The sequence below is a fragment of the Pleurodeles waltl genome, chromosome 8, assembly GCF_031143425.1.
Source record: "Pleurodeles waltl isolate 20211129_DDA chromosome 8, aPleWal1.hap1.20221129, whole genome shotgun sequence".
In the NCBI taxonomy this organism is placed as follows: domain Eukaryota; kingdom Metazoa; phylum Chordata; class Amphibia; order Caudata; family Salamandridae; genus Pleurodeles; species Pleurodeles waltl.
Genome location: NC_090447.1, coordinates 729737141 through 729752578, shown reverse-complemented (window position 1 = coordinate 729752578; position 15438 = coordinate 729737141). Strand labels below are relative to the sequence as shown.

Below are 15438 nucleotides of genomic sequence, written 5' to 3'. Positions count from 1 at the left end.
TCCTTTAAACGACATTTACTCCAAAACCTGAGAACAGCATTGTTTGTTATACTGTTATATATAACACATGGTCTCTTGATGATGTGAAATTAGCAGAATTGACTACTGGAAACCCAATTCAAACATATTGAGTTACTGATCAGATTGTTGTTATTTTTCACAATGTTCAGAATAATCGTCTCTCTTAAAGATATGTGACTTTTCATGATATACAGAATCCAACAAGGAATTGTTCAAAAACCCCAGTTTCACTTGGAGCCATGCTTCTTATAATGCCAAGTGTGGCTTGCAAATGCATACCTGCTAACACTCAGACTCCTTCAATTATATCCTTTTAAAAATACACAGACCCGCACAAAGTTCCCTCCAGGTAGCACATCAGAATCATTATGCAGCCAGTTGGAACCCTGGATGATGAAAGTAAGAATGATTTTTTTTTTAAATGCAGAAATGCTATTGAACTGAAACATTAGGCAAGGACAAATAGGATATCTATTAAGTATACTGTGTTAGGGGAAATAATGGCCACCAGGAATACTATGCACACTTTAAAACAATGCCTCATAGTAGTGAGGAATAATGGCATGGTGTTCTTGAAAATATTATACCACTGAACAATTACCATTCGAACATCAGGCTCACTCCCTACTCAAAGAATAATGTGCTGTAGTTTTTTGAGTGCCTGAATCTTAATTCAAGCTAAGTCATCCGTTCAACCCATTAGCATATAGGCAGACTGGGAGCCTGTGCAGGCTCTGGGCTGGAGAGAGCCCTGTGCACGTGTGTGTTTGGCCGGCCTGAGACAGCCGGCCAAACACACATGCACTCTGAGGGGGTTTGCTTAGCACTCCCCCTCACACTTGTCGCCCCTGTGGCCCGTCCCTTTTTCCCAAAAGACTATCATAAACGTAGTTTATGATAGCTTTTTGGAAAAAAGGTTTGCGGCTGCCGCTGCTGGCAGGGGGCAACGCTCCTCCACCCCTATGGAGGAGCCGCCCCTGGTAAAGGGGACCTGTGACATGAAACTCACACTGCCCTTCTCATTGAAATTAATGAGGTGGGATTGACTGTGCATCTGCTTGTGTATAAAAGTCAAAACTTAGGTGGAGGTCTATTCGAAAACAGAAAAGCTCAATCTCAGCTTTCAGGTTTGCAATGGACCAGCATTGGGACCCTGTGCCTTAAAGAAACAGTGGCTGGAGGGCCATAAAATGTGGCCCTTTGTGAAATGGATCCTAGGAATGAAGTTGGGAGCATAGTGTGGTCAGTGAGCATGCTGGCTGCTCCTGATGAAGCCCATAGTCAGGTAATGCAGAGTGTAAGCTGCCAGATGTTGAATGCTTTCACTTTGCAAATTATTACCACTGGCAGTCTGTATAACATTCTATGCTTTGCAACCGCAGGACAAGTTTTAGACCTGGCATCCTTGGCGTGGCTTCTCCTTTCTTTTTGCCTCTGCCTCCTGTATTTTTGACTGTGTGCTGGATTTCCTTTTTGCTGGTTTTGGTTCTCTGGGCACTTTACCACTGCTGATCAGTGTTAAAGTGCAAGTGCTCCCCGTGTAATTTGTGATTATGATTAGTTATCCATGATTGGCATATTTGTTTATTGGTAAGTCGCTAGTATAGTGCACCATGGTTACCTAGAGCCTGTAAATCAAATTCTACTAGTAGGCCTGCAGCAGTGATTGTGCCACCCACATGTGTAGCCCTGTAATCATGTCTCAGATCTGCCATTGCATTGTCTGTGTGCGCAGATTAAAAGTGCCACATCGACCTGGCTAGTGCACCAATTTACCAGGCCCAAACCTTCCCTTTTAGTACATATAAGGCACCCCTAAGGAAGGCTCAAGGTATCCCCATGGGCAGAGTGCAGTGTATTTAAAAGATAGGACATGTGTGTTCTATATGTGCTGTTAGTAAAATACTGTCAAATTTGTTTTTTCACCATTACAAGGCATCTCTCTCCCATAAGTTAACATGGGGATTGCCTAGAAATATCTTTTAAGTGTAATTTCCCATTGGGAACAGATTGAGTTATGGAGTTTGGGGTCTCTGAAATCACAATTACAAAATATACCTTTTAGTGAAGGTGGTTTTTCAAAATGTGTGCTTCAAAATGACACTTTTAGAAAGTGGGCATTTACTTGCTTGGCTATTCTGTGCCTCTGCCTGGCTGTGGAATACACATCTAGGTCAGGATGGCAGTTGGACTGGTTGTGAATTCACTCTAGACAGTCACATAAAGGAAGATTAGGTGTGCCCTGCATAGCCGGATGGGTCTTCCTGGGCTAGGGTGGATGGAGGAGCTAACCCTTGCACTTGAATAGGGCTGTGCCTATCTTTACACAATACAGCCTCCAACCCCCTAGAGTGTGCCTGGGACCAGGACGGGAAAGACATGCTCTTGTGCACTACAAAGACTTTCCTTTGAAGTTTGCCTACTTCAAAGGCAGAAATGAGTGTAAGTATTGGACCCAAAACCCCAGACTTTTAGATTACTTCTGGATCAAGAGGAGACTCTGCCAAGGAGAAGAGCTGAATAGCTGTGAGGAGGAATACTGCCCCTTTGCTGTGTGTGCTTTGCTGGGTTGGCCTGCAGTTTCTGCTTCCACTTTGGAGAGGACAAAGACTGGAACTTTCAGTGTATACTGCTTGCGAAGTTTCTCCAAGGGCTTGGACTGGGCTTGCCTCCTGTTAGGATGTTTCAGGGACATCAAAGACTTCACCTACCAGCCCCTGGGTTCTCTTGCTGAGAGCCCTGACTTGCCAAGAGGAGCCATACCAGTTCCTGTGCTGTTGGGAGTAAAGTCGGCAGAAAAACAAGCAGAACCAGGCACACCGACTCCAGATGACTCTGGAACTGTTGCAGCTACCCGACTCCACGATGCTGCCTGCACCCAAAGCTGTGGTCCCTGCTGAAGTATGATGACCGAGAACAACACCACAGGCCCGTCGCCACCGCATCCCCTCTGAAGTCCTGCAACATTGTGTCTTCCAAGTGCAGTGTCACTGATGCCTGTGACACCCAACTCTACCACGGTGCCTGTAACCCTGTGATGTGACCGCGACACTGCAAAGTCACCTCATTGCGTCTTGACCCGCTGGACACATCGACCCTGCTGGATCGTAAGGAACTGATGCCTCACTGCCAATGCTGCCTCATCTCCTATGCCCCCATAAGGAATTTATGCCTCATCTCCCCTGCGCAGCAGTAAAGAACTTACGTCTCACATCCTGCGCAGCAGTATGGAAACAATGCCGTACTGGCTCCAGTGACACCTCACCTCCCCGTTGACTCTGCTTCAGTTCTAAGGTACTGTACCCGGGGTCCGTGCGACTCTGTGACTGCAGATGCACTCCCTCCCGAGTGGCATCGGACTGTTGGAAATGACTCTGTCATGATGCCATGATAGCCGTAGTTGGAACTATTGTGTTTTTAAGTGCTTTTATTGGGATTTAATCTTTTAAAATTCACATATTTGCTTGTGCATGTTGGATTTTCATCATTTTGGCCTTGTTTTGCTTAGCAAAATATTTCCTATTTTTCTAAACTGTTGTGGTGTCCATTTGTAGTGTTTTCACTGTGTTACTGTGTGGGTACAAATACTTAACACATTGCCTCTGAGATAAGCCTGACTGCTTGTGCCAAGCTATCAAGGGGGTGAGCAAGGGGTATCTTAGGAGTGTGACTCACTTACCCTGACTAGATGGAGGGTTCCTACTTTGACAGGGTGTAAACCGACTGCCAACTAGAGACCCTAACAAGTCAAAAAGCATTTGTGCAAGGTCTGTGAGTCGCAAGCAAGGACCAGTAGTAAGGATGTGTAATGTGTGCCCTGTAAGTGTCAAAGCTAGTTGGGAGTCAAAGCTAGTTGTGAATGTTAGTGCATGTCTGCTAATCACAAATCTTAAATTTTCATTTGTGATGACAGCGTTGCTGGCTTTGGAAACGCAAAGTGTTTGAATCTAGCATTACGACGCATAATGTATTCGACATAACACGTGGTGCATTATTATGAGTCCAGAGGAAAATGTGAAATTAGGTGTAAATGGTTATTTGTGTCTGAATAGAAAATGAAAATCTTTTTCAAGTACCAACAGTGATTTTTCCCAAGGTACATTGTGCCAGGCAATACCTGCTAAAATGTGTTCGCAGAATTAAGATTTCTCTTTTGAGTTTTGCTGCTTGATACAAGGTAACACACAGTTTTTACACTCAGTAAAACCAAAATTGTATGTTATCCAATCTTTAAAATCCAGAATGGGAAGGTAAATTTGCCTTGGGCAAAACCACAGGGTGTACTAGCCATTTTTCCAATGTGATTTTATCTTCTGATATTTCCAGGCAGTTAGGCCCAGTTATAAGAAAAGTGGCGCTGCACACTTGTTATGCGCACCCTAGTGCCCCCCTAATACAACCATGTGTGCGCCATATTTAAAATACGTTGCACCATGGCGGTAGTCAGGGGGACTAGCGTCATCATTTTTTACGCTAGTATGGTGCTTTGCAGGACTAGTGTCAAAAGTTTTGACGCTAATCCTGCAAAGCAACCAAAGGCCTAATAAACACAAAGGGAGCCTCTTTTTAATGCTTGCACTTAGCAGGTGTTAAAGTTTTTTGATAAAAATGGCACATAGCAGTCTCATAGATTCCTTCACACCATTTTTACAGTTCCCTTAGCGCCATACATTATGTGTGGCGCAGGTATAATGTGGCGCAAGGTGTTACACAGTGGCGCAATGCTAAATATGGCACAGAGTTTTTTCCCCTCCAATGTCACATTAGTGTAAAAAAATGACACTAATGCGGCGTTGGAATGGCGCTAGGCCACCATAAATCTGGGCTTTAATGTGGACCATAATGTATGCGATTAATACATTGAACCTGATATGATTTCGAAAAATGGTATGTCATCAGATACATTAATTTGTTAATTTATCGGTGTCCATTGCCACTAAAATTCTTAATGCCTATGAAAAAGCAATAGAAAATGAGAGTAGTTTAACCTGTTGTGCATCACACATAGAGTGTCTATGTATCTTGTTTAATTTCAACCCTCTTAAAAAAAGTGATCCCATAACAGGTAAATAGTAAGATGTAAAATGTCTCATTTGTACTTCGAGTGAAGCGCCTACTTTTAAATAATTGTACACTTTATAAAGAGAGCAGTAGATGCGTTTGCATCAGCGTTTTTTAATGATTTTTTTTTTACTTCCACTCTCCCTTGAACTCGTGCTTTCATTAGTTTCAGATTATAAAATGCTGACATTTCGATTGTAGACAAGCATAAACAGATATGCATAACCTAAAAATTAGCGGCGTTTTTTTTTTAGATAACGTAGTTTACAACGTTTTTTTCTGGTTTACTTACACCTAAGAAATGCCTGCCCTAGAAAAAATCTTTAACAAAGAGTCTAGAAAGGCACAATTATTCTCCTTGTCTTCCTCCATGAAATGAAGGGATGATCTCCCTAGTTCCAACATCATAGCCTGTGATGCAGTAAGTTGCTTCACTCTTCTGGCTTCGCTTTTACAGCACTCTTTGTATTGAAACACAACACAGATTAGGTTTGTTGAGCCTTTGCAAATTACAGAGAAAATTGAAGGTACTTAGGGATGGGTGGCAGAAACACGATGTTTAAATCAGACCAGTTGTCTCATCTGTATGTGTGCACAAAGGTTCATTTGTTAGGTAAGTGTACATCTAGGAGCATATTTACGGTTTTCTGGTCAGGGCTGCCCTGCATCACAGGGAAGGGGCAGGAATGAGCCTTATTTATGGCATACGGTGCATTCCTGTCTTATCGCCTGCGCTGGCGCTGTTTCGGCAGCCTATCGCTAACTATGGTGCAAGGGTGCCTGCAGTGCATGCAGGACTGTTTTGTGCAGGAAGGGGTACCTTCATGCACAAAAACAATCCTGAGTATGCTTTTTCCTCTTTAGTACACATACAAAGAGGAATAAAAAATTAGGAGAAATGGTGATACTTTTCCTTGTTGCGCCTCACCTCGGGAGACATAAGGTTTAGGAGCATCCCTACTGTTACAAGGTCTTGTAAATCTGGGGATGCCTCAAAATCCATGGGTGCTGCGAGACAAAACCCACTGTGACGCTCACGGAGCACCTCCCTAGAACAGAGTAAGGCAATGCAGCAATTTGCGCTGCCTTGTCTTTCTCCATATTTATGAGGCCATTCAGTGCCACGCAAAATGGCTTTGCGTGGTCTCATAAATATGAGGTAGTGGTTTGCGCAGACGTTGCATCACTAAAAGTGATGCAACAGCAGCACACGTTCCTCATAAATATGGGACCTAGAGTGTTGTGACTTTCCTTTGACACCTGATTTTGACCAGTTTTTTGTCGTTTAGACGAAAAACACGAATAAAAAACTTTGTAAGTGTTTGCAACATCTAAGTGCATTTCTACAAAACTATGTGAGGATTGTGCCCCCAAAGGAGCATGTGCAGAAATGAAAGGCCTGTTACCTTTCTACTCTAAAGTTAAGTAATTAGTAAGCAAGTAATTCTTGTCTGGTGAAACATGACATACACAGGTACACTACTGGCAGATGGAATGATTTTGGGGCTACACACGACCAAGACTGGTTGTCGGGCGATTCTTATTACAAGGACTAATAAGCCCATAACTGTTTCTGCCATCTCTCTTACCCTAATCTTTATATTTAACCGTTGCTGCTCTATGGGACCACTTAACCTCTGTGCCCAGTGATCCCTTTCAGAAATCTTACCCCGTCATGGCTGGAATTACAAGATCTATTTTCTTGGGGCTGGATAGAGTGTAGCACCCACCTCCCTTAGGAGACACTCTATCTGAATCTGTGACTATTGGCCCTAGGTCACCTGAACAGTTCATAGGCACCCTACTGCCTTGCACTGCACTGCAATGCATGTTCTCTTGTAACATAACACAACATAACCTTTTATTGTACACTACCTTCTAGGGGGCATTTTCTCTTTCTTTGTGATTAGCTGCCACCTTTATGTTGACATACAGACATTCTCTTGTTTTTCAGTCACTCCCATTCTCACTGATTCCCCATTCATATTCAAGTGAAGTTTCCATTTATTCTCAATGGCCTTCACCTCACTTCACGGCTCTTCTCTGACCCAGACTATTTCCTGTGTAAACCTAACTAGCACCTGTATGTGCAATGAATCTCTTCATGATTCACGTCCTTTGCTTTGCTTGCATTGATCCCTGAAACTCTCTGAAACTGAGGTAGTTTGCATTCCAGTCCACAAGCCATCCCAAGACTCACCTTCAATGTCTAGAAATAGCAAATCATAGACTACTGGCTGCAAAATCACTTTTCAGCTTTGTCTATCATCAAATTCTATTCTATTCTGTTAGACTTGTAAAGCGCATGGCTACTCAAAGGCTTCCAGCGCTAGAACAAATGCTGCACCGGACAAACTGCAACAGAACTGGTAAGAGGCTGGTTCATAAACAGCCAGGTTTTCAGATCCTTTCTGAAAGGTAGTTCTAAGTCCACTAGATGTAGTCCAATTGGTAAAGAGTTCCACAGTCTTAGGGCCAGGTAGGCAAATGAATAGCCTCTCCATCTTGATCTAAGGATCTGAGGTACTGTCAGGTGGTAACCAGCAGAGGATTTGAGTGGCCTTTCAGGGATACAAGATGTGTCCAGAGGTTGCAACAGCAGGGGACCATTATTATAGAGGGCTGTGTGCATAATGGACAATGACTTTAACTACACCCACTGCTCCACCAAAAGCCAGCGAAGTTCGACTAAAGCACTATCAGCAAACTAATGCCTTGTGATGTTCATGAGGAGACAAGAGCACAATTTTGAACAACCTGCGGCTAGGGACAGGTGAAATATAGAGAGTTCCTGTAGTCTAGGAATTAGATTATTAGGGCCCAAATGATTTGCCTTCTGAGGAGAAGATCTAATACCTCCCTAAGCATTCTGAGAATGCTGTAGCAGCGAGCTGCAAGCTTTCTAGCGACAAAGTCTATTGTAACATTGTTATCAAGCCAGAAGCCAAAGCTCTTTATCAGTTTTTTTGGCCTGGGAGCGCTCCCGAGACATTTAGGTCAACATGCCAGTGCCTGATTTCTGGTATTGTTGCTCAGCAACATAATTTCTGTCATCTCCATGAAATTTAAGGCAAACATTTGCCATCCAGCTAGCCACTTCCTGTAGACAGGAGGCCAGTTGGATGTGATTCGAGCCATGTTCTGGAGTGATTGATATGACTAGTTGTGTGTTATCCGCATGGGAGACTGTTGACAACCCAAAACATCATGTGATTTCTGCTAAATTATATGATGCTATACTTTTTTGCAATTATACATTGTATCTGATATTGGCCCATTAACTTGATTTTTTTTTTCCTTTTACTTCCAAAACATGATAAATGTAATTCACTACATCACTTGTTCCAATCAACAACTGTTTTCCCACACAGATGCTCTTATGCAAATAGGTATTAGTATATTAAAACCTAAGAAAATGGTGTTAGCACTCTGTGCTCAGAAAAGTCATGCTAGATTTAGATGGGTTATTCTCAATCACTACTAACAGACAGGTGGTAAAAAGAAGGCAGACTCATAAAACAACCATTGGATCTAGAGGTTATTTAAGGGCTCTGTCATACTTCCTCCCAAAATATTTGAAGCATGGTCGGGATGACTTGGGTGGTTCCTACGTAGGAGTACTTAAAGAAGATCTTTGTGTATGTAGAACATTGTTTGTAGTGATCCAAAACCAACTTATTGAACCCAGGAATTCATAGTTGACACTGCTCAGATTATCTGTAGGTGTACAGTAAACCCCTTATTCGTATCTCTGTGTTGCATCCTATGGTAAGAAAAAAAATGTACATATACATGTTCAAGGCATTAGTCACCATCCCCCTCAATTTAAGGTTGGCATGTTTCAGCCATCACATAAACTTCCCAGCCAAATCTGTGACTTTCATTAAGGGGTGAACTTGGCACTACCTTGCCTGGTACCTGCTTCAAATTTAAGACCAGATTTGAAAGGCAGGGTACTACATCGCAAATGCATCAGAGTATACCCTGTCTGCAAAACTGACAGTCTGCCTGTCCTATTTAGGGTCGTGAGGACAACAACCTATCTGGAAGCAAAGTCCCTGTTGGTTCCTCTGATGGCCTGATAGAGAAGGGGTCGTTGGAGGAAGGGCATTACACTGCCCGGCCTATTTAGGATAGACAATCTGATGCCATTTTTTTCTTGTCTGACACCGCAAGATAAAACCTGTGGTGAGAGACAGAAAAAACAAATAATTACTAGCACACCCAGGAAAAAAACTCCCTGGGTTTAGGGGGTATTGAGTTTTGTTGGTCAATAACAAACTTTAACTTTTGGATTTTTTATTGATAGACAAAAGCTTTGTAGAGGTTTAGTGGTCAAAAGCAATCCACCATTTTGTACCTTGACAGGAACTCCCATAAGAGCTGTTCCTATCAAGGTACAGAGATTACCAGCTGTGGTGGGCCAGTAGATATTTTTAAATGTATCAGATAGTAGCCTATCTGGGTATAGGCGAAATGTCCTCTGGCATCCTGACAGATGGAATACCATTCACTAAACTTTAAATCCGGCCCTTGAACTGAGGGGCAGATTCATGGAAAGTGGGGCTGCACCATGTGCAGCCCCACTTTCCCTGCACCCTTTAGCAGCCTCCTAGCGCCACCATAGTGTGCACCGTATTTAAAATACGGTGCACCATGGCGCAGGGTAGGGGACAAAAGAGTCATTATTTGTGACGCTACTGATGTACTCTACAGGAGTAGTGCCAAATTATTGGTGCTACTCCTGCAGAGTACATAGGGCCTCATTCTAAAGAATGGAAGGTCCCTTTTAATGCCTGCTCCTGAGCAGACATTAAAAGTGCTGTAAAAAATGGCGTAAGAAAATCTCAGAGATTTTTCCGGCTCCCCTAATGGGGCAATGTCCCCTTTGCATACATTATGCCTGGCACCGCCCTGTAAATAAGGTGTGGGTATTTCGGCCTCGTTGAGCCACATTAACGTCAATAACAATGACGTTAATGTGGCGCAAGGTGGCGCTAGGGCACTATAAATATGCCCATGAATATCAACGCTGAAAACTTTTGGGAAGGTAGGATTCAACTCGACCCTCAATTTGGACATATTCTGTGGATTCGTCGATTTTTCTGGGACCTTTGTCTATATATGTGTGCAAAGTGTAAAGTTTGAAACAGCAACTGCCCGCTGCAAAACTGAACAAATAATTTGTGCGTGTGCAGATCATGCTTCATGCTTGCAATTTTCCTTGCAAGCACAAATTCGGCCAAGTGCAGAGTTTGTTTAAAGGTGAGTGGCAGAAGGTGTGGCAGGAAGAGATTCCAGGGCACGCTAATACAAGAAAGTCATGCTCTGAAATTACGAGTGCCGCACCTTCCCTTTCCTTATGCCAATTATGCAAATGAGCAGTGGGTTGCAGCAGAAAAAGTCACACTTCATGACATAAATGAGCAGTGGAATCGGATTTTTAAATTTCCTCTTATTCACAGCTTAGGTGTGGAAATGTAAAAATAAGCATTGCCTTGTGTAGGCCTTTTATCTCATGTACGATGTAAGCTTGGGGCAGAAGCCCTCATATATCCGCAGACTCCTTTCATAACGACCACATGGTCTATGGAAGCCACAGCGTAGCAGAGCTGTGGGCTTGTGCACTGTATTGCTGTGCAGAGGGCAAGGTGAGGGATAAGAATATGATATCTGTGCTCACTGTGTAGTAGTCCTCCTAAATGCAGGACCTGGTCATGAATGAGAAGCTGCTGCCAAATATTTGCAGTTGCACATTAGTGAGGGGTATTTTGCCTGTCATAATATGTGAGTGTAGTCTTATGTTTTCTTGTTTCTTGTCTATGTAGTTTGCGATTGGTTCTCTTCTATGACCTTATAAGTGATAGGAGCCTTCCAGGTACCATCCTGTGAATAGGTATCTCTGCCCTGCGGGTTGCAAGTGTGAACCAAACGGGTGCTACCAAGGGACCTGTGAGACAGGGGACATGACAGCTTTGGAGAGCTCTGGATGGGAGATCAGAAAAAATAGAATAACACATGATCCATATACCTTGTACCATAAATAAGTATATGTTCTACTGAATAGTAAGTAAATAAACAGAACTGGTAGTCTTAGAAGTCCAATATGAAGAATGGCCATTTACTTTTCTATATACTGGGGAACTGGATTAGTTAGAATATATTCATATGTACAAAAGCAGTAAGGAGTATGTCACAATGATCACAACTCCTGAGCCCCAAGAACTGACCCAAAGAGAGCAATGTGAAAACGTAAAAAAAAGTTGGGTCAATTCCTGTGGTCTTTAATGATATATTGGAGAAATATTCACAAACTGTTGTCAAAGATAGGGAATGATTATTGTGTTGAAGTACAGCAAAGGTAAAGTGGAGACGGTGTTAGTTGCATTGCACAGTACTATGCAGTGAGATGTAATTATTCTAAGAACCTGGCCAGCCTGCTCTCTGTTCTGATGGGAAAGGTCTATGGTGGCACAGGAATGCTTTTTGGCAAATGGGACAATTTCCTCAACTATGGTACGGCAGGTGTGTGCATTGACCTTGTGGTGTGAAAGCAGGATTCATCAATTTAATACTGTCGCTCCACTGAAACTGTGCCCATAAACACCAGTACACTAACATGAGTCAGTAAGAAATATATTCACTTTCAGCGCTTTATATGGTATTTCATAATGGTCCTAGACGAGTCTCCAATATAATTCAAAACAGTTAACAATGGGTCCTGAAGCCTTATTTAGCTTCTAAAGGGCAGTTTGTGAACACACCTGGCAAGAGTCTTCACTGCTGTGGTCTCTCTAGCCCACTGGGTGTCTCATGAATGGGTGACACAAATGTTGAATACTGGTACATTTATCCTAGCAGCATTGCTTGGCATGCTGGATGATTCCTGAGGCAGCAGGCACTAGCTAGACAGTCTACATGAGTTAGTACACCGCCTTCAAGATAGAGGGTTGCACAGTCACCAGTATCTCATAGTGTAATGAGAACGTCTGTTCCCATTACAGACATCTCATGCAACCGCTAAGGTGAGCCTTCTCTGTTGGTCTAATCTGAAAGGTCTATCATTGGATTATTATGTGACCTCCACATTACACAGCGGCTGACCGGTTCATCAAGCTAGTCCTTAAGGGGGAAGGAAAGCTCCTTCAGAAGAGCAGCATGATTACTTAATGCAGCGCCCAGCCTGGTACTCTCACTGTGCTATCATCAAGTCAACCTCACCTATGAACCCAATGGTGACTTGGCACCGGTCTCCATGACACTGGAGTTCATCAGTTGTGTAGTGTTATTACATAAGAGCTCAGTGAGTCTGAGACACAGTTATCTGAGCTGTCCAATAGGATATTTTCCTGTGATTCCCCTTCTTTGCGGCACTTGGTGTTCACCAGAGTGTTTTGCTCTCCCTTTGCTATGTGACTAGTGCTGTGCAAAGTAATTATCCAAATGTGGGGCAACCCCCTCAACTCTCCTGGCCTTCCCATGGTCAGCAACTGCCTGTTTTTGCCTCCTCTTCCTCTGTGACTGTGGGAACACCTACATACATGCAGACTCCCCCCTCCTACGTAGCCCTACATAAGTATATGTGTGCATAATTGATCCCTGCACATGCCCCTTTGGTCTGTTGACTGGTGTGGGTGAGCCTCCGAATGCTTGAAAGAACCTGCTCCTACCCCAGGTTGTGACTTGGGGACACGCTGATCACCCCCACGTGCAAAGAGAAAGAAGAGGCTTGTGACTGTTCCGTCCCAGGGATGTTAATGTCATAAGCCACAATAGAGCGGTGACCTTGGGCATTTGTGACAGCGGCTGCAGGGGCGGGGGGCTTTGCAAGCCCCCAGTCCCCCAAATGTGGAAGAAGCCCTAAGGGGTAGAATCCAACTCAAAATCCAGTCAAGGCTGTATTTTAAACAGTGGATCCAGACGAAAAATCCATATTTCACAAATATACTGTAGCCTCATTGTGTACACCCGCTTTTGACAGAACTTTGAAAATCACTGCGCATCTCATTTTCTCAAAGAATTCTGAATGCTAAATACTTTAAAACAGCATGAGCAGCTGTTTTGTACTGATGGCCTGGCATGCGCGCCACAAAATATTATGCCAATTCTGTAGCGTGTGCTGTCTTCTCTCAGACTTTGCTGCGCCTTACTTGGTAACGAGGCAGTTACGGTTACGCTCTGCATGTCAGCGATGCATGCAGCATCCATTCAGAATTACACACCACATGTTTTATTGAAACTCAAACCGCGCCGTCTTATGATCAATTGTTGAAACGCGCGGCAATGAATAACTGAAAAAGATATTTGCCAGCAGCTTTGGTCTTCAACATAAAATAATGAATTTTATAGTGTCAATCAGACGTTGCTTCTAGATACAATTAAGAACTTTTGACATGAAGCCTCTTTGAGGGCACATATATACAAGCATCATGTTTTCATAATCTACTTAAATATCGTTTATGAACAAACCAGTAAAGCAAGAGAGACCGGAAAATGGGAGCAAATTATATTTTTGAACTTACCGTGCCCATTGCCAAAATGCAGTCTTTTTTCATCCGGACTGTGCACTGATTTGTTGTATCCGCAAAATCTAACGAAGTAAACAGAAATGGGTTCAGGCAGCGCGCCATCGTTCCCCACATTGTTAATGACAGTGTTTTTAGCGGGCATCTTCTGACAGTTAACGCCCTAAATAGACACTCGTTTGTAATTTGTGCAAGTGACAAATCTAGATCATTAAAAATCAATTAGCGATAAAGAAAAAACGTGCTGGACATTTAATAACAAGCTACGTACACTCAGTGAGCTCTTAAAAACATTAAATCAGATATCCAAGTAGCACAAGCAAACGATTGATTTTGCTGGAGTTTAAAGGGCCAACTCTGCTCTGTGTGTCTGAGAGCCTGCTCCGAAAGGTGTAAGGTTGCTGACAGTCGGGAACGGTATGAAAGGCTGTGACGTGTTTTTATTGTTTTCTGTTTCTTTGTTGTAGACAACTTAATAAACAATAAAACATTTAAATCGGGGTAATTTTGAAGTGATCAGAATTCTACATTTGAGAAGTAGTTTGGTTGCATGTGCATGCCACGGAATCCTCGGAAAGCGCCCCTCTGAAAGCAAGAGGATGATTTTTTTATTATGAATGTGGAAACATATTGCTGGAAATTCAGCATGAATATTCTAGGCTCTGTGCGACTGGCAGGGCACATCGCGTGCACACTGCTCCGTGACTCAGTGGCGGGGTGCACGCATGATGGGGCTTTATTGCCTGACAAGGCCTAGAATATGCATGCCGCTGTTAGGCAGTATCTACAGATCACTGCACAAAAATCAAAACACAATTCATAATTCATTGAAAACTACTTTCAATGAAAACAAACACACTTGAGAGGCTCTCCTCTGCCTGCTCAGCATGTTCTATTATCCAAAGGCTATCTGACTGTGAAGCAGACTTTATGTGACGTTTTGACACAGGGTAATAGGAAATCTCTCAATTGCAACCTAATTATAGGGTGTACCCTCAGGGTACCCTAAAAAATGAGGAGCTTTCAGGGGAATAAGGAACACTGGGCCACTTTACTCCAGTAATTTACCATTTCTCCGTAGAGCCTCATTCTGACATTTAAGTAAATTTGATTAGCCAAATGTCCAAGTAGAATACACTAGATCTGTGGTGTTTCTGCAGATCTCGGAATTTCGTTGGGGATAATAACTGTCATAACGAGTCCTTATGCATTTACAACGGCAACCGTTAAGAGGTCGTTAATAAAAATCTATATTTTTTTTTAGGTTGCTACCAGCCAAGATGTTAATATTTTACTAACATTATCTATCTATCTATCTATCTATCTATCTATCTATCTATCTATCTATCTATCTATCTATCTATATATATATATGTATATATATATATATATATATAAGCACACACACACACACACACACTGAAAACAAAAAAGGTTACAGGGATGTTATAGTTAGGAAGTAGAAGTTTAAAAGAACTTTGAGTTTCAGTAACTAACAAAGGTTACAGGGACATTATAGTTAGGTTCACATTTTACCCACACAAAACCACAGAAATTCAGCAATGATAGTTATCACAAATAACTATAACTAGCGGCCCCACCATGCACAGTTTTCTCATCAATAATTTCACTTCAAATGTTGCAACAAGATTATCAGTGTCATAGAAGATGTCTTGACTGATGTAATATGTGGGGTGATTAGGAGTGCCTGGCGAGGGTACGAGTTATAGTTACTTTAGGCACAAGTTATTGTTACTTGACCTAACTATAACTATTTGCATTAGGAATACTAAATTACTGGAAGGAATCTTTTAATGTGTTTAGCCTCCCA

General features: G+C 42.6%; 1 protein-coding gene across 6 annotated transcripts in view; it reads right to left on the bottom strand.

Annotated features, from left to right (window-relative positions):
• EPHA3 (EPH receptor A3) overlaps window positions 1-15438 on the bottom strand; it is an 853173-nt gene that overhangs the window by 291043 nt on the left and 546692 nt on the right. For all 6 annotated transcript variants that reach the window (XM_069204910.1, XM_069204911.1, XM_069204912.1 and 3 more), the window contains exon 9: window positions 13605-13672. In XM_069204910.1, coding sequence (XP_069061011.1) covers window positions 13605-13672 — 68 coding nt within the window. The remainder of the gene's footprint in view (window positions 1-13604; window positions 13673-15438) is intronic.